Below are 25,470 nucleotides of genomic sequence, written 5' to 3' on the forward strand. Positions count from 1 at the left end.
CAAAGATAGGAAATTGAGAGAATAAGGTGGGGTGATTACCCACCCCCAAACAAAATTTTGGAATAGGATGATTTTTTTTTGTTGTGGTGAAAAAGATGGTCTTTTAAAATCAGATACCCTAGACTTTCTAATCTATCTAATATTTATGGGTTTTATATTTTCTAATTTTTATGAAAAAGATTTTTGAAAATCAACAAATAAAGCAAGTAAATATGTAAATCACTCCATAGAGAAACACTACTCAAAAGAAACGAGAAAAAGTGCAAGAAAGGAATACATGAATTACATGAACATGGATTAAGGATCCGGCACTTACAACCACACACTCCGAAAGGAGGGCCTGATTACTTTAATGGAGCACTCCCAAAATATAGAATATGGATAGGAAGCACACCAAACATGGAGGGTCAGTTCTCATAAATAGGGTCTTGTAGAAGGGTTTCCTCTACAGCTAGCAACCTTAATTCGTGGAAATATTTTAAGCGTTGGTCATTTACTTGAAAGGTACTGTTGTCCTTAGGATTTACCAAGGTGATTACCCCTTGAAGGGTGACATCAGTAACCAGAAATGGTCCTGACCAACGTGTTTTTAATTTTCCAGGAAAAATATGCAAACATGAGTTATATAGCAAAACTTTTTGACCAAGATCAAACTCTTTATGCAAAATATGTTTATCATGAATACGTTTCATGTTAGCTTTATAATCCTTTGCTAAATCGTAAGAATCGTTACGAATCTCTTCAAGCTTATTTAATTGCAATTTGTGCTTGACACCAGCGACGTTAATGTTGAAATTAAGATTTTTAATAGCCCATAGGGCATGGTATTCCAACTCAACAGGCAAGTGACAAGGTTTACCAAAAACTAAGCGGTAGGGTGACATACCAATAGGTGTTTTAAAAGCCCATAAAGCATCTGTTAGGCGTCTAGACCAGTCTTTCCTATCAGGATTAACTGTCATTTCTAAAATCTTTTTAATTTCTCTATTGGACACCTCTACTTGACCACTAGTTTGAAGATAATACGGAGTCTCCACCTTATGGGTAACTCCATACTTCTTGACTAAAACTTTAATAACTCTATTACAAAAATGTTTTCCTCTATCACTAATGATGGCGTTAGGTACGTCGAAACATGAGAAGATATACTCCTTCATATACAATAATACAGTTTTATGGTTACTATGATAAGCCATAGCCTTCAATCCATTTAGAAACGTAGTCTACAGCTACCAAAATATAAATGAAACCATGCGAAACGGGAAAAGGGCCCATAAAATCAATACCCCAGACGTAAAAAATCTCCACTATGAGAATGGGATTTAAAGGCATCATATTACTTTGAGTAATACGCCCAAGTTGTTGACATGTAATACACGCTTTGCAATATGCATGGGCATCTTGAAATAGGATCGCCCAATAAAAACCACATTGAAAAACTTTGGCGGCAGTTTTCTTTCCTCTAAAATGACCCTCGCATGATTGTTCATGGCAGAAGGATAAGACTTCATTGTGCTCCCACTGGGGAATGCAACATCAAATTATCTGATCTGCACAATACTTAAAGAGGTATGGTTCATCCCAGTAGTAAAACTTAACTTTGGCAAAATATCTCTTGCGTTCATTCCTGGACCATATCTCAGGAATGATCTCAGACACTAAAAAATATAATTAACTATGTCTTCATACCAAGGTGCATAAAAAATTGAATAAAGATGTTCATCTGGAAAAGAGTTAGATATCGATTCGGAATCACTGTCATGCATCCTCATTAGTTAACCTAGATAAGTGATCTGCAACTACATTTTCAGCTCCTTTTTTATCCGTAATTTTTAAGGTAAATTTAGTTAGGAGAAGAATCCAACGGATCAATCTCTGTTTAGTATCCTTCTTTGCGAGAAAGTACCTAAGCGCGGCATGGTATGTATAGACGATGGTCGTGGAGCCACCAAGTAGGGACGTAACTTATCTAAGGCATAGACAACGGCTAGAAATTCCTTTTAGTAGTAGTGTAATTACGTTGAGCATCATTTAAGGTTTTACTAGCATAAAAATAACTATGGATTTATTATCTAACTTCTGTCCTAGCACAACACCAACGGCATAATCACTAGCATCACACATAAGTTCAAAAAGCTTTGACCAGTCTGGTGGTTGTATGATAGGTGAAGAGGTTAAAGTGACTTTTAAAGTTTCAAAAGCCTGTTTGCAGTCATGATTAAAATAAAAAATGGCATCTTTTAAAAGCAATTTTGTTAAAGGTTTAGCTATTTTTGAAAAATCTTTTATGAAACGTCTGTAGAAACCTGCATGGCCTAAAAAGGTGCTAATGTCACAGATAGTCTGTGGTATAGGCAAAGATGCTATCTTATCTATTTTAGCTTTATCTACTTATATTCCATTTTTAGAAACAATATGACCAAAAACTATGCCTTTAGTGACCATAAAATGGCATTTTTCCCAGTTTAGGACTAAGTTCTTTTCCTAACACCATTTCAAAACTTTAGAAAGATTTGAAAGACAATCTTCAAAGGAATGACCATGAATGGAAAAATCATCCATAAATACTTCCATGAATTTCTCCACCATGTCACTAAAAATATGTAGCATACAATACTGGAAAGTACCAGGTGAATTACAAAGACTAAAGGGCATTCTTTTATATGCATACATACCAAAGGGACATGTGAGTGTAGTCTTTTCTTGGTTATCAGGTTCAATAATAATCTGGAAATAGCCAGAGTAGCCATCTAAAAAACAATAGTAAGCATGGCCGGCTAGACGTTCAAGCATTTGGTCGACAAAATGTAAAGGAAAGTGATCCTTATGTGTCATAGCATTAAGCTTCCTATAATCAATACAAATCCATCACGTTATAGGAACTCGGGTGGAAACTAGCTCTCCATCGACATTACAAATGATTGTAACACCTGATTTCTTAGGGACTACATGAATTAGGCTCACCCATTCATTATCTGAGATAGGGTATATAATGCCAGCATCGAGTAATCTCAAAACTTCCGCTCTAACTACCTCTTTCATGGCAGGGTTCAAACAATGTTGTGGCTCATGGGAGGTTTTCACATTATCCTCCAAATGTATATGATGTTTGCATACGCTAGGGTCAATACCCTTAATGTCGTCTAAAGGCCAACCAATCGCAAAACGATGTTCACAAATAACTCTAATCAAATTTGCCTCTTCTATAGCAGATAACTGAGATGATATAATAATCGGATGAGTGCCATCCGGATCAAGATGAATGTACTTTAACTTAGTAGGAAGAGGTTTAAGCTCAGGGGTGGAAGGAGTGGGAATGAGGGATTCAAGAGGGTCGTCCTCCTCTACAATGTAGATTTGTTTAGGAATGAGTTCTTCAAACTCAAGAGTTAGATCTATTGAGGAGCCATGGATAGGAGTAGATTCTAAGAGGGCATATACTTCTTGGATGTAAGAATCCTCAGTACTGCCAAAGAAAAGAAATTGGTGCATCTGATTTTATGGAAAAGTTTTGTTAAAATAATCTTGAGTGAGACTTTCTATCATGCTAATTTTTCCATCTATAGTCGTGTCTGGTGTCTGTTGCGTCATCTTAAAAACATTTACCTCAACATCAAGGTTTCCAAAGGAAATGGACATCAAACCATCGCGGCAATTAATGAGGGCATTGGTAGTTGCCAAGAAAGGACGCCCTAAGATGATAGGAACAGAGTAATGAGCGACTTCTGTGTCTAGAATGACAAAATCGGTTGGATAATAGAAGTTTTGAACTTTAACAAGAATATTTTCAACTACACCCTTAGGATACTTAATCGAACGATCGGCTAACTGCAAAGTCATTTTAGTCGGTTTTAGATCGTGTATACCTAGTTGTTTATAAAGGTAAAATAGGAATAAGTTAACACTTGCCCCTAGATCTAGAAGATCAGTTGTGGTGAAAGTATCGCCTAAGGTGCATTTACAGTGGGACGGTCAGGGTCCTTGTACTTAACAATTCTGTTGTGCTCAGATAAAGAAGGAAACTGTTATGTTAAGAAAGCTTCTTTAGGTATGTTTGTTTTCCTCTTTGTGGTGCACAACTCTTTAAGAAACTTAGCATATTTTGGAAAATGTTTTATGGCATAGAGGAAAGGTAGGTTTATAGTTAAATTTTTGAAAACTTCCCTAATCTCGTCAAAATTATTGTCCTTCTTTAGCATAGCTAGTCTTTGGGGAAACGGGGGTTTTTATCTATATTTGGCATAAGGGTCAATAGGAGTATTACCCTTTTCTTTAACTATTGTCGGTTTCTCCTTAAGTTGAGGTTTAACTGGTACGTCTATAGTGGTAGGATCTTCAGTTTCAACTATGGTATCTAGTAAGGTTCCTTTATCTTTATTAGTTTATGAGGAATCCTCAGGCATTATTACTTTGTTGTCAACTACTCTTCGTGGTCAACCACTCTCCCTGAATGAAGAGTAGTTATGGCCTTTAATTCTCCCTGGATTAAATTTTCATTACTAGGATTATTGGTTAATTCAAAGGCTATGTTGGTTTATTTTGGATTAGGTATGGGTTGACCTGGAAACACGCCTTTTTGTTGGGTATTTTCTTGGGTTAACTATTGGATGGATTGTTGGATGGCTAGTAATATATGTTGTTAAGTTTGCATGTATGCATCGAATCTATCAAATTGGGAAGGTTGAGTTGCCACGGGTTGTGTAACAGGAACTATCTCCGTTGATTATTAACAGGTGGATTTTGATAGTTGTTATTTACCGAGACTAAACTTATATTATTATTATTATAATTACCTTGCCCTTTTCCTTGCCTTGGTTGATATTGATTGTAGTTGTTGGTGGGCCTAACATTTTGATTATTAAAACCTGGAGGTGCTGCTTGATAGTGATTATTACGCCAACTAAAATTAGGATTTTGTCTCCAAGGTGCGTTAGGTATATTAAAAGCGCAGACATCTTCTAGTTGTAGTGGTGGTTGTTCATAGGCAAGAGGACAATAATGATTGGAATTCTCAAGACTAAAATAGAAATTACAGCGAGGAAAATTTATATTCATGACAGGAGTGGGTTTCACTTCTTGTTTATTTACAAAAAGGGCATCTACTTTACGAGTGAGGGATTCTATTAAAGTTCTAAGTTCAGGATCTGGTTTAACCTCAAACATACTGGTTGCCTTAGCTGTAGAAGAAGAAGGAATAGAGCGGGAGTAATCGTTACCTCCCCAGTTATTACTTTTATTGGATAGATTATCTACGAAGTTATATGCATCTGTGGCTCCTTTACTTAGGAAATTTCTTTCGTTCATGATATCTAAAGTCTCTTTATGGTGTTGGGATAGGACTTTGAAAAAGGCACGAACTAGTGTGTCTTAACCAAGATTATGATGGGGACATTCTACTAGAAGATCAGTGAAACGATTGCAAACCTCAGAAAAGGATTCTTGAGGCTTTTGGTGAAAGAAATGAATATGTGATAGTATCTCATAAGTCTTCTGTGGTGGGTAAAATTGTTCCATAAAGAATTCAACTAGCTTTTCCCATGTGTTGACAGAGTTCGGCTTTTGTGCTTTTAACCAAGCAGCCGCTTTGTCAGCTAGGGTGAAAGGAAACACCCTAAGTTTTATTTGTTCAGGTCTTATGTTAGGATGATGAAATGTAGTAAGAACTTGTTGTATCCTATGCAAGTATTGATAAGGCTTCTCATGGTCTAACCCATGGAAAATAGGTAGCAAATTAAATATATTGAGGGGGGATTCTAAAATCTCCCGTAGTATCTGCAAGAATTATGCAGGACTCAGGTTCATTGTTTAAAGCCTTATAGAAATCAGAAAGGGGTGTCTCTCCTATTTCTTCACCCATTGCTATAGATGTGGTGGTGGGTATAGGTGGTGTGTGTGTTGTGATTGGTGAATTTCTAGATATACAATTATTTCTGCGTCTACGATAAACTAATATGGCATGTTTATACGTACTAGATATTAATCTCATGCAAGTTTTAAGTATAATAGGCAATTTCTAACTAGCATGAAAAAGTAGCCTGATTATTACTAGAAATAGAATCCTCTAACAGTAAATTTGAGGATGTATAGAGGTGTTACCTGGAGCGTCCTTGCTACGTGTATAAATAGCGTCTTCAACAACCTTGAAGCACGTATAGTGTTACTTGAACAATTATATGAGTACTGGTCTGGGTACATGGTATGGATTGTGAAGTCCTGTAAAAAGATTAACCTTATTAGTCCAAGAGTTTTAAGAATTAGGTTAAGGCTTTTTACTAAGGTCTTCGTACGTGTTGGGCTTGTATGGCAGGCATGTGGAACGGGCTTTGGTAGTGGGTGGGCTTACTAATTAATTTTTTTGTATTTTTGTATCAAACCAACGGCCAGGCCACTTAGGAATTGAGGGAGGTTGTCCGTGCATGCATGTTCCTTAATTAGAGAACCCCAATTCTTTGAGTTTTCTAGACACCGTTTATAATAAAAAAATTATTTTTTAAAATTTTGTAGTTGATAGCATATGAGTACTGTACTGTATTGTACTCGTGAGATAATATTGCAATGAATATAAAAATATTATTCTAAGCTAATTAACCTAGGGCATGTGCGCGCTTAGAAATAAGGCAAATTGGGCGTGGGTCATACCTAAGGAGTAGAATGCAGGTCGCACTCTGTGAAGGCAAATAGAGGGCGCACGCGCTCGTGAATTAAAACTAGGGTTTGAATTTTTTAGGGTCAGGTCACAAGGGCAGGGAGTTGGTTGCGCAACTCGTATGCACTCAGATAGTAGCAGAAAAATTTAAAGAAATTATGAACAGTGTTTTGGTTGGAATAGTAAAAATAATGCTTTCTAATCTAAACACGCGTAACGTAAATGAACTAGATGGCAAGCGGCACCATTGATAAGAATGAATTAGAATATATTGATTGAACAATAGATAAGAGATGAAGAAACAGTAGAATTATGATGGAAAAATAGTAATTAAAATACTCTCAATATCGTAGAAATAATGAGGAGTAGTCGTGTTCGAACCACTCTAGTCATACGTACTACTTGAATGCAAGTCTAGATTAGATGAATGTTTTACCAGTGAGAGTAAAAATAGTAAATTTATTGTTCTAAACAGTGCTTTGTATAATGAGAGAAGACATTAGAGAAGGTTAATCCGCCACGCGATTCAATTGACTATTAGTTAGTTATCGAATCGCTTGTTTGATCCCTAGTGAACACCAAGTCGTCTCGGATAAATATTTCACTAGCTTGAGAGTTTAGCTCCACCTCAAATCTCTTTGGTGGTGATTCTAAACTCTAGTTCTCCGTTATGAGCTAAGGGGTTTGAGAGAAAAGAAGAGGATATGAGCGTTTATCCTTCACCTTATTTATATAGGAGAGGGTTAGGGTTACATTTTCGTGCATGGGTCAAAAGGGGGACTTTGGGCATCTAATGTGAGCCCAAAGTCCATTAGCTAGGTTAAGTCCAAATAGGCCACAACTACTGGAAATTACTTCCATTAACCTTTACAACTCTGATTGGGGCAAGGCTATGTCCATTGGAAAACTGATTTTGAGCCGGTCGTTTTGATATAAAGTAAGCCCAATTATGAGGCCTGAGTCCAAAGATACGACCTCTTGAAGTTCTATTGAGTTTTCTATTATTTTTCTACCTGGATTGACTTTTACTTTCCAGTTTTGACTGGGCTTGAAAAAGGTTTTTTTTTTCATGATTCTTGGGATTTAAATGTAAAACTTCCTTGATCAGTAATCATCTTGACTTGTTTTCCATGCAAAAGTAGTGCCTTTAGTCACCTAATCAACTTCAAGTCCTAAAATGTACAAAAACACTTAAACATTACTAACTCTCATTTATTATAAACATAATTGGCCTAAGTATAATACTATTAAGGGATTTAAACTATACTTTTGGGTGCTTATCAGCTCCCACATGTTGTTCTTTTCAATAACATTAATTTCCTCATCCATAGCTTGTACCCATATGCCATCTTGAGCTGCTTGTTCAAAAAGGACTGGATCACAATCTGCAAAGAGTGCAAAATTTACAATTTCTTCATCGGACGCATCTGTATCTTTAGACACAATACAATCTTGTAGACGTGCAGGAAAAACAGTTTGATGTTGAGGTCGTGAAGATGCCAATTCCCCTTGTGATGGTGCTATATCTTGTGGAGATGGATCACTAGATGTGGAAGTGCTAATAGGTTGTACAAAAGGCTGAATAGATGTCTCAACAGATGAATTTGGAGTAACAATCGGTATTACCACAGATACTTCTTTTCTTGGACTCTAATCCCACACACCATGCTTATCAAATTAACATCACGACTTATAATCAACTTCCCTGTACCTCTATTATAAAATTTGTAGCCTTTTGTAACATCACTATAGCCAATAAAAAGGCACTTCTCACCTTTATCATCAAGCTTTTTACGAAGCTCGCCAGGAATATGTGCATATGCAACACACCCAAACACCCTAAGATGACGAACACTTGGTCTTCTATACTCCATGCTTCTTCTGGAGTTATATTCCAAACACTCCTTGTAGGACACCTATTCAACAAATATATAGCACAAGCAACTGCCTCTCCCCAAAATACTTTAGGCAAAGACTTATCTTTAAGCATAACACGAACCATGTCCATAACAGTTCTATTATTCCTTTTAGCTACCCGGTTTTGTTGAGGAGTGTATCTAGCGCTCATCTGATTCTGAATACCACACTCTACAAAATACTCAGAAACAACTGTATACTTTGTACCCCTATCTGTTCGCAACACCTTAAGTCGATAACTAACCAATCTGATTATCAATATAAGCTTTGAATTTTTTTAAAGTAACAAAAGCTTCCAATTTTTGTTTCAACAAATAAACCCATGCCTTTCTACTATAATCATTAATGAAAGTAATAAAATATCGATTACCTCCATGTGAAGGAACTTCAAGAGGCCCACACAAATCCGAATGAACTAACTCCAGTGGTTGTCTAGGGCTCCAAAATTTTCCAAACGGGAAAAGATCTCGGTGTTGCTTCCCAATGATACAACTTTCACATCTATTATCAGGAACATCAATACCCGACAACCCTTAAACCATCTCTTTCTTTGCAAGCAATTCCAAACTTCTAAAGTTTATATGCCCCAACCATGATTTACTATTCATGATAGAATTAAAGCAAGATACTTTTCCATATTAGATATTTAACGGAAATAAATGATTTTTAGTCATATGTACCTTAGCCAATAATCCTTTCATGCTTTCAATTATAGTGCAAACTCCATTAGAAATCCACATATTATACCCCTTTTCAGATAACTGACCCATACTCAACAAATTTTGATGCAAACCAGAGACATAATACACATCCAAAATATGATTTTGAGAACCATCTTTTAGTGCAATTATAACATCCTGTATTTTTATTTTTGCTATAAAAAATAATAAGTATTATTAATAGGGTTATAATAGTATTATTTAAAAAATAAGGGATAAAGATTAAATAGAAATAGGAGAAAATCGTGGAGAATAAAAAAAAATGCACATATCTCTCTCTCCTTTCTCTCCCACGTTTTGGAAGAGGGAGAAAGACAAACCCTACTGCCTAAAGAAGAAGAAAGGATTAAAAGGAGAAGAGTAATAGGAAGAGAAGAAAAGAAGAACACGTTGGCTCGCCGTAACTACCTCTATTTTCGGTTGTCTTCGTTCTTGCTTTAAAAAGGTGAGTTAGAATTTATGTTCTTAGTAGAAACATGATATGTTGTGCTTTTGTGTTGTTCATATGATGATAAGTAGAGACTAGATGTTAAAGAGATTTGAATTACGACGATTCATGTGTAGGTTTATGTACTACGTTATTATATTAAGTTAATATGCTTTCTTTTGATGATTTGGTGATGGTAGATGTTTTAAATCATGTGTAACTGTTTTGATATGAAAAACTATGACTAGAAAGCCATTATCAGTTGTGGAGAATCATTAGAGCAGAAGATGAAGAGTAAAAGGGTAAATAGAAAACTACACTGCGCAGTCAAACGTTTTGTATTAGATGGAGGTTAATTCATTATTGGATGGATCTAAAGTTTAATCTGAAATTGTATAAGACTATGTAGTTTGACATATTCGAATTATAGACAGATCCAACGGTTGGATTTCTGTCGAGGCATTCATAAGCGTGACTGGTAGAAGTATAAATTATGCTAGAAAACTACACTGCGCAGTCATACGTTTAGGCGTAGATGAAGGATGACCCTAATATAGATTTTCCTAAACTTAAATCTGTAGATATATAACTCGTAGTATAATAACATATTAGAATTTAAGACAGATCCACCGGTCGGATATCAGTCGAGGCTTTCATTAGGCAGATTGGCTGTAGTTGAAACTACAGTAGAACACTGCAGTGTGCAGTCGTACTATTTTGCTTAGATGGAGTTTTATCTATTATCGGTTTGACTTGAAATTTAATCTTTAAGGTTATCATACATAGTGTTGTGACATATTTGAATGGTAGACAAATCCAATGGTTGGTTATCGGTCAATGCAGTATAGAAAGACAAGCCTATTGATATTTGTTAAGTTGTAATGGAAACTGTTAGGTGTTTAACTTAAGGGTTTTATATAGTATTTGTAGCCTACTTTTAAACTATGGTTTTATTTGGAACTGACATGGTTCATAAGATCGTTTTTGGAGAATCAAAAGTAGAGAAATATCCATTTTTGAGTTTTTGGATTTAAAGATTCATAGTGTATCTCTGGATATGAAACTTTACATATATGATTGTGGGAGTATTTGAAACTGATTGTATGTGATTCTATATAATATAAATTGTTGTTTTCTTTAAAGGTACATACAAGAATATTGATATTTATTAGTTAAGAGCTACGTAAGGCTTGATTCTAATATTGAAAGATTGGATATGTAGGCAGCCTTATGTAAAGGTGTAGCCACCATATTATATATATATATATATATATATTTATATAACTATATATATATATATATTATATATAAATATATATATATATATATTAGTTTAAAATATATATATATATATTCATTGAATGTTATGAATGAAATTGGTGTTATGATGGGTATTCCTTGAATTAAAAAAAATATATATATTCATTGAATGTGCCATGAATGACCTATTGGTGTTAATTCCTTGAATGTGGTGGGAATGACCCAAGATATTCATTGAATGTGCCATGAATGACATATTGGTGTTATGATGGGTATTCCTTGAATGTGGCGGGAGTGACCTAAGGTATTCATGAAATGTGCCACGAATGACCTGTTAGTGTAAGGATAAGTAGTATTCCCTAATATGCGGGACAAACCATGTGGTATCAATTAGGATTCAATGTATTAAATGATGTTTTGATTATGAATGGAAATTTGACTAGTTGATATAAATCATTTTATTGTGATATGATGTCTAACTCTGTTTTTGTAGGAGGGTAGGATCCGTTAATATTGTATCCAGGGACGTAAATATCCTACCCTAAGACGACGTGCTGGCATGTAAAGGTAAAGTGTATCAAACTCATATTTAAATAAGTTATCATATGTCCATTTAATAATTAGAAGTTAAGTGGTATTTATATTGTGAGTTAATTTGGAAAATGGGAATAATGAGTACTGTTATATGAGTTTCTTGGAAATGTATATTGGGATTGAAATCTTACTTTGGAAGAAACTACATGCTATTTTGAGAAAACGAAACTAATTTGTCTTCCAAGTTGAAATGATTGTAATATTTTTATTTGTGAATGAAAAGTTGTTCCTTTTGGTTTAATTTGATTTCGGTTTTTCTTATATCGTGTTTGATAACCTACAGGGTATCAGGTTTTCGTTTTATCCTGGGTTTCCAGATTATTGAATATCATTGTTTTTTTATTGTTTGGAAATTTGGGGTGTGACAGCAATGCCAATTCTTCCTTTTCCCATAACTCAAACTGATGTATTATTTCCAAATTTCACTTCTGACCGAATTGTTTTGTCCAAATCAGAAAACAACTATTTAGTCCCACACATGTGATTACTATACCCTGTATCTAAAAACCACTTGTTTTGATCAACTTCTATAGCATTGCAAGCTAACAATCAACAAAGTCTGAGATTCTTCTGTTGTATTATTTTTACTATTAATATTAACCCTTCCTCCCTTTTTGTCATCTTGAAACCCACACTCAGATTGATAATGACCAAACTTATTGCAATTATAACACTGAATATGAGCTTTGTTTCTTCCAGTATTATTATCCTTAAGCCAACACTCAGACTGATAATGACCAAATCTGTTGCAATTGTAGCATTGAATTTGAGATTTATCAAAATTTTGGTTCTCACCTCTTCATTGAGTACGTACACCATTGGGTTGCCACATGCCTTTGTTGCTTTAATTTATGCCTTGTTGATGATTGTGAGATTGTGAATCACCTTTCTTTAAGTTCATTTGACTCTATAATGCTTCTTCAACTGCAACTTGTTTTTCAGCCTTCTCATTAATTCTGTGTTCATGTACTTGTAGAGAACCCATCAATTCTTCTATAGACAGTGTTGACACATCTTTCGATTTTTCTATGGCGGTTACTACATAGTTAAAACAATATGAAATACTATGTAAATTTTTTTCCACAATTTGGAGATCTTCTACTTTGTCTCCGTTAGTCCGCATCTGATTTGCAAGTGCCAGAGTTCTAGAAAAATAGTCAGAAATTGTTTCCAACTTTTCCATCTGAATAAGCTCATATTGTCGTTGTAAAGTCTGCAAATGCACCTTTTTAACTTTATAAGCACCTTTGTAATAATTGAACAGAGTGTCCCAAGCCTTCTTTGATGACTGAACATAAGAAATCTTTTGATAAACTGCAGAATCAATCGCTCGATGAATGCATAATAAAACTTTATAATCTTTTGCTCGAATTTCAGATAGCGCCTTCTTTTCTGCGTCGGTAAGTTTTGATTCATCTACAGGTACAGTGAAGCCTTTATCAACTACATCCCATACATCTTGATATTTAAACAAAATCTCCATCTGAAATCTCCAATCATCGAAATTCTTTCCACCGAACTTAGGAATCATATGATGCGAAAAAGAATCATTAATTGCAATTGATCAAACTGGATCTTTAAATAACACTTGCTCCGATACCAGATGTGAGATCTAGTTTTACTTAGATCCCAAATATATAAATCAACAAATTACCGACACCAAAACAGATCAAGCAAAGTGCAAGATATGAATAGATAATCAACTTAATGAAAACAAGTGTGAAACACACAAATCCTTTATTTAATTAACTATGAACCCAAGACAACTTTTCTTATCAACCTCCATATATTGATCAACTCTTAGAACCCAACTTTATCTTACGTCCTGTACCTCATATATATAGCATTCACATCATACTAATTCAATTCACACACACTTCTATTACTAAGCATACTCTAATTACCAAAGGCAACATGGTTTCTAATTAATAAACTTGATGGACTCAATTTAGAACTCTAGTAGTAAACTTCCTAATCTCAATTTAGAACTCCAACAACTTTGCATGGTTTTTTTCTATTAGTAATTGATTTATTGCTTCAAAACTCCTTTATGCCTTCAGTCATCAACTCGCTAACTCGGAGGACCATAATTTTATAGTCAGGAAAGAAAAAATATATATTTTTGTTCTGATTACAAGTGCTACAATATTTCATGATTTTGGTTTAATGACCATGATGCATTTTATGGTTTATTGCTCCCATTATTTTGTTTTCCTGGACTTGCTTAGATAATTTTTTACTTCTAATCTCCCTTGGTTTAGAAACTTATTGTTATTATATCTGTTTTGTTGGTTATCTTCATATTATTTGTTGGTTATCTTTGTGGCTGGATGTGTTAGAGGTGTAGGTGTAAGAAACATGTAGTTTACTATCTTTATCATGGCATTTGAACCATTGAAGGATGGTATATATTCAAAAGGTGAACTTACATTCCCATTTTCAATATAATTAGTTTTATCGTTTTTTCCAAAATTTTAAGAAATTTGAACTTCTCAATATAGACAATGTTGAATCAGCAATTCACTGATCTTGACAAACTTCACACTCGAACCGACTGGCGGAAGATTAGGGTCCGAGTCACAAGGATGTGGAAACCCATTAGCATTGAGTATATATTGCTCGATTCTAAGGTAATAAACAATAATGCAAATGTTCTTTTGCTGAACTTGGTCGTTAATTTATACCAGGTCGTTGCTTAGATGTTCACATTGATTTTTTACTTTTGGTATATGTGAGTAGGAGAATCTAACACCATAAACTGTACTTTTTGAGTTTGGGATTTAGATACATATTGGTTGTTTTAGGTAGAAGAAATCTGCCATGTTCCAATTATATGTTTTGCCATGCATTCAGTATATGCATTTTACTTAATCTGATTTTCCACGGCAATTGTAGTCTAACATTAAGTTGTCTTTGCTTTACTATTATTTTCTTTTAATACTACTGATTTTCTTCAATTATAAGTTTATTTGTTATATGCATTCTTTGATTTTTAATATATTTCAGTAGGATGGTGTCATTTTATTAGACTTTGAACAAAGGTAGTGGGGATTAATTTCTGGATATCTCTTCTCATTACGGCTTAAGGAATGAGGCATATTATTTAAGGCTTCTCACCATGAAACAAACCAACTACATTTTTTTAAATGTATAGTTTTCGGTGTTTATTTTTCCATTTCAATCCTAACCAATTGAATCACTATGATTTTTTTTTTTTTTTTTTTTTTTTTGTGCTTTATTTTATCCATTTCCTCTCTATGTCGTCATCAATTTCACCAACATGGAAGACTTTCGCCCCCTGTTTAGGCTTTGTTATAAGCTTTTCTCTAACTGCGGTGATTATAACTTCACACGACTCTAGTGCCTCCTATCCTTTAATTGCTGGACACATATGATTTATGTGAAATTGAGTCATTTACCACTTCATTGTGTTCTTCAATATATTTGGATATCCTTTTCGTTATTCTTTAAGTTGCAAGTTGTTTAGGTGTTTACACCTTTTGATTAATTTTCATGTTGAAGTCAAGGTTATCAAATACACGCCATTTTGTTCGAAAAAGATTCTTCTAGTATTTCGATAGTGTTGTCAAAGAAAACTTTGTGCAAGAGGGCAACGTCTACACCTTGGAGAAGGTTGGCGTTGTGCTTGCAAAAGACTACCGCCCCGTCGAGCATGCTTACAAAATCCATTTCAAATAAGGGGTGTTGATCAATATCGCAGCTGAAGAAGCCAATGACAGATCAAAGCACATGTTCAAATTCATCGAATTTGACACCATTCTCACTAAGGCACGCCAAATAACTTTTCTCACAGGTGAATCACTATATACAATGCCATTTTTATTTTTATTTATTTTTTGGAAATTGAAGTGTTTTCTAACAATATCCTTGATATAAAATTGATAGATGTGATTGGTGTATTGAAAAATTGGAAAAGTTAAAAATGTTGCTGGGAAACTTTTGAGAGAAATTGTAATCATGAATAAAAGGTAACATTTTTTCCTTTTCTTTTTTTGGTTGAGGTTTCATCTAATTTGTTCACAATGCATGTATTATGTTAGCCTATGATGAGGATTTCTATTTTTTTAGTGGGTCGGAGATGCCAATTACTTTGTGGGGAGGTATGCCAAATAATTCATGATGACGTAATGAAGCAGCCCAATATAATGATCATTGCGACATCACTAAAAGTAAGCAACTATCAAGGTGATTTTGTTTTGGTTTTTCATTTTTTATTTCCTTTTGTTTTGTAACCTACCTACATTGTTATTTTTATTGACAATCAGAAAATTGTATCGAATAGTTTTGTGTTGTAGGCAAGATTGGGCTCTCATTTCTTAGTGGCACCAAGATTTATGTAAACATGGATACCTCGGATGTGATGGACTTTAAACAATGGTAAAATATTATGTTTATCTTGTGTTTTACCGCCTTGTAAATCTAATTGGGTGTTGTGCTGTAATGTGGTTTTCTCTAATCTATTGATAAGTTATCCTATTAGGTTAGTCCGAATTATGAGTCCTACGAGATCGAATTTGCCATTCCTTTTGACCATGGGAAAAGTTGCAAATAACAATTGAATCAAAGACTTGAAATGACCTATTGTGTCTATGTGAATTTGGTAAGTTACGAATTACAATGAGGGTGGGCGAGTGGAAGACGTCAATTAGATATGCACTGTTTTAGAATAATGCAACCATGTGAAGTACTATGGCCATGCAACTATGGCGCGTGGAGGATGCCAATTTTCTATTCTACATAATACATTGCAAATTCCTCCACAGAAAGAACCTCACCATTTTTTGAGTATTGAGCTACTTATATGTTATGCTATCCTTTGTTACCTAAAATGTTCATTTTGTTTGTACCTGGCATTGACCTTGGGCTGTAATTCAATTCTCGAGCAAGTAGGCAATGTAAGAGTTAAAACATTAAGTGGTAATACTAAAACCATAGATAAATCACAGTCGTGCTTGTGTAATAGGGAGATTAGCATTGTGTGTTTGCTTTTATTTTTTCCCTGCCATTTAAGTTTAGTCCTAGGGAATGCTCATTTTTTTTAGATATGCATGGTTAACTGCGGCTCATACTTACGGGTGGAATCATGCTCAAGGGAGTCCACTGATTAGCGCAGTACGTTTAGCACATAGTGAACCGATTAATTGCTTTTGGCCTATGATTTTTTCTTAATGGAAAACATTTTCTCTTACTTTTCACAGCTCTACTTAATAACATTTATTTTACAGCTTTGATACAACAAAAATAGTGGTTGAACTGGAAGACCCTACTCAATCTTGCGGGCTTTCTGAGCAAGAACTTCTGATTGATAGGAGGGTTGAAATAGGTAAATTAAAGGAAGTGGGAAGGAATCGATCATGTAAGTTACGTGCTAAATGACTCATTTGAAACACCACCTTCATTATTTACTTGCTAGATGGTTTAGACGTGTAGAAATGTTGTTGATTCTTATGTTCGTTAAGTTTGAGACACCACCATCCTTATTTGTTCACATTTGTTTAGGGAACATTAATTGTACACTTGCAAGGCCACCATAAACTATGTTCCGATCCTGATAGTAAGTGGTTCTCCACTTCCTGCATAAGTTGTACGAAAATTGTCTCTGGAACCGTGTGTGCATAATGTAGTGTTGGCACGGTCGATAGGTGTGCAAAACATTTTTTTCCCTTCTCCATGAAGTAATTTCCGTATTTTCCCCCATGCTGTCCACACTCCACAATCTATTTCTTTTGTGCAAAATAAATAAATAAATAAAATACGGTGCTGGTATATGCTACGAATGACAGTTAATGATTTGTCAGGGGGACACCACGTTTGTTGCTTTTGATAAAAACGTTGAATACTACTTGATTTAGAAACCGGTGAAAGAATTGGTCCATAGTTCCAAGGCATGCTATAATTAAATTGTGAAACAATATATATATATATATATATATATATATATATATATATATATATATATATATATATATATATATTTTTTTTTTTTTAATTCATGCTATTGTTTGTTGGATTATGACTTATATATGTATTTCACCTAAATGTCCATAAGGAAAATTGACCTCTTCAACTTCGAAAAGAACTGCAGTGATTTGAAAAAAAAACATACATTTTCCAAGTTAGAGTCACTGACTACAATAACAAACAAGGATAAGTATGAATCATTGTTTCCTATATTTAATAGTAGAATTGATGGCATATCCATAGTTTTCAACCATCTCCTATCAATTAAAAATCAGAATTGATGGCAACCATATGATTTTATGTGTTTATTGTTTAAGGTTCCCGGACACTGCTTCATGGCCTATGTTTTTCTACCTAAACGCAATGATCCAGCGGGAACAATGTAATTTATTGAATACTCTGTGGATGCAATGGAGCATGGACAAAACTGCGAGAAAATCTTGAGCGAGGCGATGGGAAGACTGCTACAACGTGGTAGCAACAACAACCAGTGGTACTCCATGACTACCATACCACTTAAATTAAGTAGAGATGGACTGGATGCAAGACCATGGCAAGCAACTCTTCGATGTTTGCTATGTTTTTGTTCTACGACTGATTGGTTGTAAAAAAAAAATTATGTATCCATTTATAAGATTTCCCCTAATTCAGGAAAATATTTGGTATCATAACCGAGTGTATTTCATTACAATTATATAAAAAATGGCTTGCAAACACTATTTATAGAAGCTGCACAATAACTGTTGTTACATCGATTTATACACCCCCCCCTACCTATATGTTATGAGTTTGTTTTTGAGGCCTTGTGTTTCAAGTTTTATGAGGCTTACATTTGGAAATGGCCTTATCTTCCTATATTTACACTGTGCTTCGTACAAAGCTATTGTAGATGTAAGCCAATAAACGTGTTTCTTTTTCAACTACTCAACAAACTAGAGTCTGATTACTTGGGGAGAAAACTAACTTTCACGAAGGTGCATCACGTCCCTCTAATCTATCAACATATGATTCTGCACTGAACAATGCCCGTGGTCATACTACTTGAACAATCCCTTCATAGTTATGTGAGGCAATGTAGTCCTCACAATATGCATACAAGTAAAAAGTTTTGGTTCTCTAGAAATCATGTACGTCAAAAAAACAATTAAAATGTTGGTGTTAAAAGAGGAAAGATGATATTAACTTAGAGAATGGTGAAAAACAACTGGAGAAGATAGACGAACAAAGTACGTGGACTAGTGAGTTAAGGCGAGAGAGTATGACTTTAAGAAGAAATATGGGTTATATTATTATTACTAGATTAGAAGATTAGATTAAGCTCAATCCATTTTCTTATCTAATGTAGGACGCTTTGTTATTAATTGGTGGCTTAGGTTTTTCCCATTGAGAGCCTTCATTAAGGATGTCATGTTTGTCACTTATTATTCCGGTCTTGACTACCTAATTAAAAAAACATGAAATTTGAATAAATTTATCTTGGCTACATGTTCTCACTAATTACTAAATTAATTTTCTTGAATAAATTGAGAGACATAATACCTCATAACCAACCATGTCGTAGACACGGGTTATACTTAGTAATAAACAAACAACTCATAGCTTGCAGGTTAAACGCCATTTCATACCACTTATCATAAAAAATACATTTTAGCGTCAAACTCTACACAAGACAATGTTTTGACTATCCGAGTTGAACCAACCTAATTTTTTGGTAAAAGTTGAACCAACCTTCTTACCTTCTGATTCAATAAACTTGATGAAGTAGATAGTGTACAACTGTACACTCATAATATACACCTCATTAGTCTTCACTAAAATTAGAAAGCCCATAAAAGAAATTTCAACACAGATTATGAGGAAAATGGGTATAAGAGTTGTATAATTGTGAACTTCATAAAGAGTAGTTGACTGAAAATCATAAAATATAATTGAATTCAGCAGCGCAATAAAAAGGAAGCGCAGATCTGGTCCACATAAAAAGGCCGTGATGTGGGTTTCTGGCCATCACTAATAATAGCAATATTCAAAATCTCTAACTGTAACACTATTTTCAAGTTCCAACTGATCACTATATCTAACCAGTGCGGTATCTTTTCTTCGTTATCACATTGGGACGTACTCCAAATCATGCATGTGTGTACATGTATATATATATATAGATAAACAATAGTACTGGATAAGTTGTTACTAATAGTCACATGGACGGGCCAGAAATCCAGAATCATTTTAACGTATCACGTACTCATGAAACACTTTTTAATTCCTTGAGGATCTCTATAAATACCTCACTCAAATAAGTGTACTCTGGGTTCAGGTCAAATATCAAACAACGAAGGCACTCTGTTTTTTGTTCAAAAATGGCTCTTAGTCTTCTATCCAAAGTTGTGTCACCACAAAGTCCATCTTTGTCTCCGTTGACTCACCTATACACTGGAAACAATGTTCTTGTTGGACAAGTGAGAGTTTCGACTCTTAAAAGCAGCACTAGATATCTTCGCCATAGTATAAGTTGTGACTTGAAAAGAAAAATTGTGTCCCCAATTGTGGATGGAGTCAAGGACATAGTGAACGTCGTTTCAGAAGTAGATTTAGTGAAAAGAAGAGACTTTCCTCCTGAATTTCTGTTTGGGGCTTCTACTTCTGCTCTTCAGGTTTATATCTTGCAAGTCATCTCTAGCTAGTTCGATCCTCTCTGTATATTTTGTTATGTGTTGTGGAAAAGTTGTCACAACATGGAACAGATAGATGTGCCCTTCCTCCAAAATAAAGGAGAAGGAACAGATAGATCACATAATCTTGTTTTGTCTGGAACATCGTGGACATCTTAAAAGAAATAGTAAAATCGTTCAAAACATATACAATTATACATACCGTTCTCCAGGACGTACATTATGTGTTTATTTATAAAGAAGAGACAAGTTTTTCGTGTACATCACTGCATCCGTTCATGAAAATACCTGTCGATCCTCTTTCTTAATAATTCTAAGAACACCATGTTTATTTCATGGAAATAAAGTTAACTGATATGCCAAAGTATAAGAAGTTGAAAATGTCTATTACTAACACGTGCATTTTTGGTTAATTGGATGGGTGGCCAGACAGAGGGATCAGGTACTGAAGGAGGAAGAGGACCAAGTACTTGGGATAATTTTCTTCAAGACCCAAATGGTAAACAAAATCTTAAGTATATGTACTTAACTATTTTTAATTATCAACCATGCATTGGCTATCTTTGAATTGTTACGAACTCTTACAACTTTCTTACATTTCAGTGCCTGGAATAGAAATTGGAGCTGACTCTTATAACAAATACAAGGTGAGCCGTGAGTCGGTTCATTTCATTTGCGAGTGAGGACTAAATTCTTCTAAAGTAGCAGATTGTATGTGTTTGTTTTGGCTTTTGCAAAACAATGAATATATAATATTTTTATATGCTATCTTCAAATGAGACAAGTTGAATAGTTAACTGAGGCAGTGTTTGGATTTTGGAATCGTAAGTTTTGTTCTTTTGAGATGTTTCTTTGTTTTTCTAATCAATTTTCAAAATCCGTGTTTTTTCTAAGCACAGGAAGATGTGAAATTACTAAAAGATATGGGTGCAAATGCTTATAGAATGTCTATATCATGGAGCAGGATCCTACCAAGTATGTTCTACGACCCTAACTTCATAGATGTATACAGATGTCCTTTTTGAGCTACTGTTGGTACTTGGTACTATGCAAAGGGCGGATTGCACATGAAAACTATTATTGAATTTGCATTTGGCACTATAATTTTGTATTTGCATCTTCAAGAATAATATGCTAGCTAGTGTCGCAGCTGCTATTAAGTATGATCTATATTTCATCAGCAAACGCACGCCATTGATGTGCTATATTAGAGCTAAACTTACCAAAATAACCAAAGTACATACAAAATAACAAAATCAATGGTGTGCTACAACCATAATTAGTGTAATAATAATACATTAAATACATTTTTGGGTATTAGAACCAGTACACAGCGTTACAACTCACAACCAAAGGCCTGCGAAGGCAGTATTTGTTTTACAACAATTTTTTTTTTTTTTTGGTGTTTTTTTTTTTTCAACAATTTTAACCAGCTTCTTTCTGCTAAAAATGGTTGTGTTCAAAGTACAATATAATTATCCACACATGAGATCCATGTATAAAAACATTAAGAAAACGCATTTGGTCTTAAATTTTCACTCGTAGTTTTCCATGATAATTGCAGATGGGAACTTAAAAGGTGGTATCAATCAGGAGGGCATCGATTTCTATAACAAATTCTTCGACGAATTAAATCGCAATGGTAAGAACATACACTTTATTAATTTGAGGCTTATCTATTGTTAACTTTTCTGTTTTCCATTTATAATAGAAAATCGTTTTTTCTCCAACAGGCATAAAACCCTTTGTAACATTGTTCCACTTCGATTTACCAAAAGCACTACAGACCGAGTACAGAGGCTTCCTAAGTCCAAAAATTGTGTATGATCGAATTGTTTCCGTACCTTTTTATTATTACTAGTAAAAATTATGAAGTCTACATTTAACAGCTTCTTTTTCCACCCAAACTTGATTTCAGAGACGATTTCAAAGACTTTGCAGAAATTTGTTATAAAAACTTTGGTGATAAAGTTAAACATTGGACTACAATCAATGAGCCACAACTGTTTGGTAAATATGGATATCGCGTTAGTCTCTCACCAGCAGGCGATAATGCAACAGATCCATATGATGCTGCCCATCACATTATATTAGCGCATGCAACCGCTGCGAAGTTGTACAAAGAAAAGTATCAGGTGATGATGGAAATCAACATTTTCTACATGCTGTAGAATCTAGACGCTGTAGTCTCTATGTAACAACATTCAACATTCAAGTGCCATATTCAAAAAATGGCCGCCACTAAACGCAACTAAATATCTGACATTTGACAACAACCGGCTTTTTAATGGGCTTAGCTGCTTCGGTAGTATAGGCTAAACGGATGGGTTGTCCGATCTGAACTACCTTGGAGATTTGTTTTGGGCTCTATTGTTAACTTACACATGTTGTCCAACAGGCGAAACAAGGTGGCGAAATTGGGATTTCAATTGTGGGACAGTGGTTTAAACCCCATTCTGAAAGACCTCAAGATATAGAAGCTGCAGAGAGGGCTAATGCCTTCATGGTGGGATGGTTAGTTATTATGACAATTAACCATTTTATATTTTTACTGTTGCAAGAACTAATTCTAATTCAATCGTTTAATGAGGGATATGGATTGCATTGTTGGTATCACTAGGTTTATGGATCCAATAGTGTATGGGGATTATCCGTTTGTCATGAGGGCACTAGTAAGGGACCATCTTCCTCATTTCACAGATGAGCAGAAAGAACTTGTAAGAGGGTCCTATGATTTCATCGGCGTCAACTACTATACGTCGAGATATGCAAAAGATATCCCCATGGAACCAGGGCACAACTATCCTACATCTGATAGCTACCAACATGTCGAAGAGAAAAGTAAAGTTGCTGTGACCATAAAAATTCAATACATTTTTGGCCAAACACAAACAATAATATATTTTGTCCAAGAAAAGTGAGATTGTATGATCATTTCATCTCTGACGATCTATTTATTTATTAATTTTTTTTTTTTCATGCAGAGGACAGACACAATAGGCCAATAGGTTATCCGGTAAGAAGTCCAACTGTCTAAGTTTACGATACATAGACAAATTCCACGCTTCATGACCATGTCTAATTGTTTTATTATAATTGAACAACCTAATTTTTGTATGCGTTTTTTCCTTCTCCTTTTTATCCTTCTAAACTTTTAAAGTGCTAGCTAGCTACAAACTAACACTTGTATAGTTGTATAAGATAAACCGAATTTGAAGTTTTACATTTTTATATGTTGCAATGCGTGTGTAATAATGTCGTACGTAATTTAGCTTTTCTTTCTCTAATGCAGCCACCTGGTGGGAATCCAGATATTTTAATATACCCCCAAGGGCTGAAGGAAGTGCTAATACATATCAAGGAAAGATACAGCGACCCTAAGATCTTCATTACTGAGAACGGTTAGTTGGTTAAATGATTACTAGCTTAATTGGTATTTGTTAGTCTCTACTCTCTAACTTAACAAATGCATTCTCATCTAATCTATTATTACGTACAAGTATGCACATCATGCTAAGCATCGTTTGTTTGTTTGTTTTTTTTTTTTTTTTTAAATAGAGAATAATTATGTTATTTAAGTGATATTAGGGAGGTTTTTCCAAATTATTAATAAAAGAGGGCTTGTTCTAAATTCAGTGAGGGAAATGGAGAATAATTATATAATTTAAGTGACATTAGGGATTTTTCTAAATTATTAATAAAAGGGGAGGAGGGCTTTTTCTAATTTTTGTGAGGGAGGTATTTATAAATTGAACGAAAATTTCAATTTGCCTACTCCATAGTGGAGAGTGGATTCATGAAAACCCGACTATCATATAGTGTAGAGATATAAACCTTATTGTGTGTATTACTACCCTATTCCCTATATACACACCTATATATATTGCCATATTGTTTTCCTGAAGCCTTGGGCACTCTAACAAATAAACCTACTTTTCCCAACATATATAGGGGTTCCTGAAGGGCGAGATGATAAAATTCCACTCGAAGAAGCACTAAAAGATGATCATAGAATTGAGGTCATTCTTGGCCATCTCGATGCAGTTCGCGAAGCAATGAAGTAAGCTCGGAAAGCGAACCTGACATAGAGAGTCCCAAGCATGCATTTTCACTTATTACACCAATTTTTCCTATTCAGCAATTCCCTCCTCGATCGATCTCTTGCAATGCCATTGAACTAATTCGAAACAAAAGCTAGTGTCCATCTAAAAATTGTGTGCGTTTTTTTGGCCAGGTCTGGCGTGAATGTAAATGGCTACTTCGTATGGGCTCTGATGGATTGCATGGAAATGGGATCGATGTACAATATTCGATTTGGCCTTTATTTTACTGATTACAACGACAATAACAAGCGCTATCCCAAAAAATCTGCCAAATGGCTCAGTGATTTTCTGAAGAAGAGGCACTGAAATTGCACAAGAGAATCTTATGTAGTTGAGTACTTTGTGGCTAGTTGCATTTGCCTATGCAACGTAATAAGTTGATGTTGTTAGCACAACATATGGCATTGTTATGATTTTCAGTATGACTTTGTGGTTTTCTGATTTCCATTTTCCTATGAACTATATATGTACGTGTTCCTTGTGGCTTCTATTATATATATAATAAATAGAAGGTCATTGCTAAGTTGTTATAAGGGTATCTTAATCATTCCTTGCAAAAAAAATCCTTTTAGATCTTTTGAGATGTGGACTAAGGAGTCTTTATGCAAGAATACTATTGATTTGGCTTGGAATGATATTTCTGGAGAAGATTTCTCTAGTTCTCTTGTCTTATCTGTTTTTAATAGACTGAAAAATACCAATAAAAAGCTTTAGAAATGGAATGTGGTGGTTTTTGGGGATATGGCACTAAAAATCAAGAATGTTAGAAGAGAATTGGATAAAATCTTGTCTGATGATCTGGAGACTGAGGAGAATTACAACAAGTTTTTTTCCCTTCAAAATATTTTGGAGGATCTTTTGGATAAGGAAGCTAGTTTTTGGAAACAAAAAGCCACTTCAAATTAGGTAAATGATGCTGGAAGGAATACTAGATACTTTCATTTATCCACCTTTTACAGAAGAAAAAAGAATAGCATTGAAAAACTCAAGAATGATGATGGGAGCTGGACTCAGAGGTTGAGGAATGAGGATGTAGGTCTCAACATAAACTCCTATTTCAAGAATATCTTCTCTTCTGATGAATCAATCATGATATCCTAAATCTCTTTGAACCATGTATGAGAATATTCTTCTTACAAGAACCCCCACTGAT

At 34.6% G+C, this 25,470-nt stretch overlaps 2 protein-coding genes across 2 annotated transcripts; one reads left to right on the forward strand and one right to left on the reverse strand.

Annotated features, from left to right (window-relative positions):
* Positions 1-12,470: 12,470 nt before the first annotated feature.
* On the reverse strand, positions 12,471-13,046 carry LOC147485980 (uncharacterized). Its single transcript, XM_086573617.1, has one exon. The coding sequence runs from the start codon at positions 13,044-13,046 to the stop codon at positions 12,471-12,473; it is 576 nt and encodes a 191-aa protein (XP_086429743.1).
* A 6,811-nt stretch (positions 13,047-19,857) lies between these two features.
* Positions 19,858-24,842, forward strand: LOC147485981 (beta-glucosidase 13-like). The gene is made up of 13 exons (XM_086571381.1): positions 19,858-20,196; positions 20,644-20,713; positions 20,818-20,861; positions 21,114-21,189; positions 21,779-21,856; positions 21,948-22,035; positions 22,133-22,349; positions 22,613-22,728; positions 22,835-23,055; positions 23,199-23,230; positions 23,507-23,615; positions 24,166-24,274; positions 24,449-24,842. The coding sequence occupies exons 1-13, from the start codon at positions 19,903-19,905 to the stop codon at positions 24,621-24,623; spliced, it is 1,629 nt and encodes a 542-aa protein (XP_086427507.1). The 5' UTR covers positions 19,858-19,902; the 3' UTR covers positions 24,624-24,842.
* The last annotated feature ends 628 nt before the right edge of the window (positions 24,843-25,470 follow it).

Source organism: Coptis chinensis, chromosome 7 (genome assembly GCF_015680905.1).
Source record: "Coptis chinensis isolate HL-2020 chromosome 7, ASM1568090v1, whole genome shotgun sequence".
Classification (NCBI taxonomy): domain Eukaryota; kingdom Viridiplantae; phylum Streptophyta; class Magnoliopsida; order Ranunculales; family Ranunculaceae; genus Coptis; species Coptis chinensis.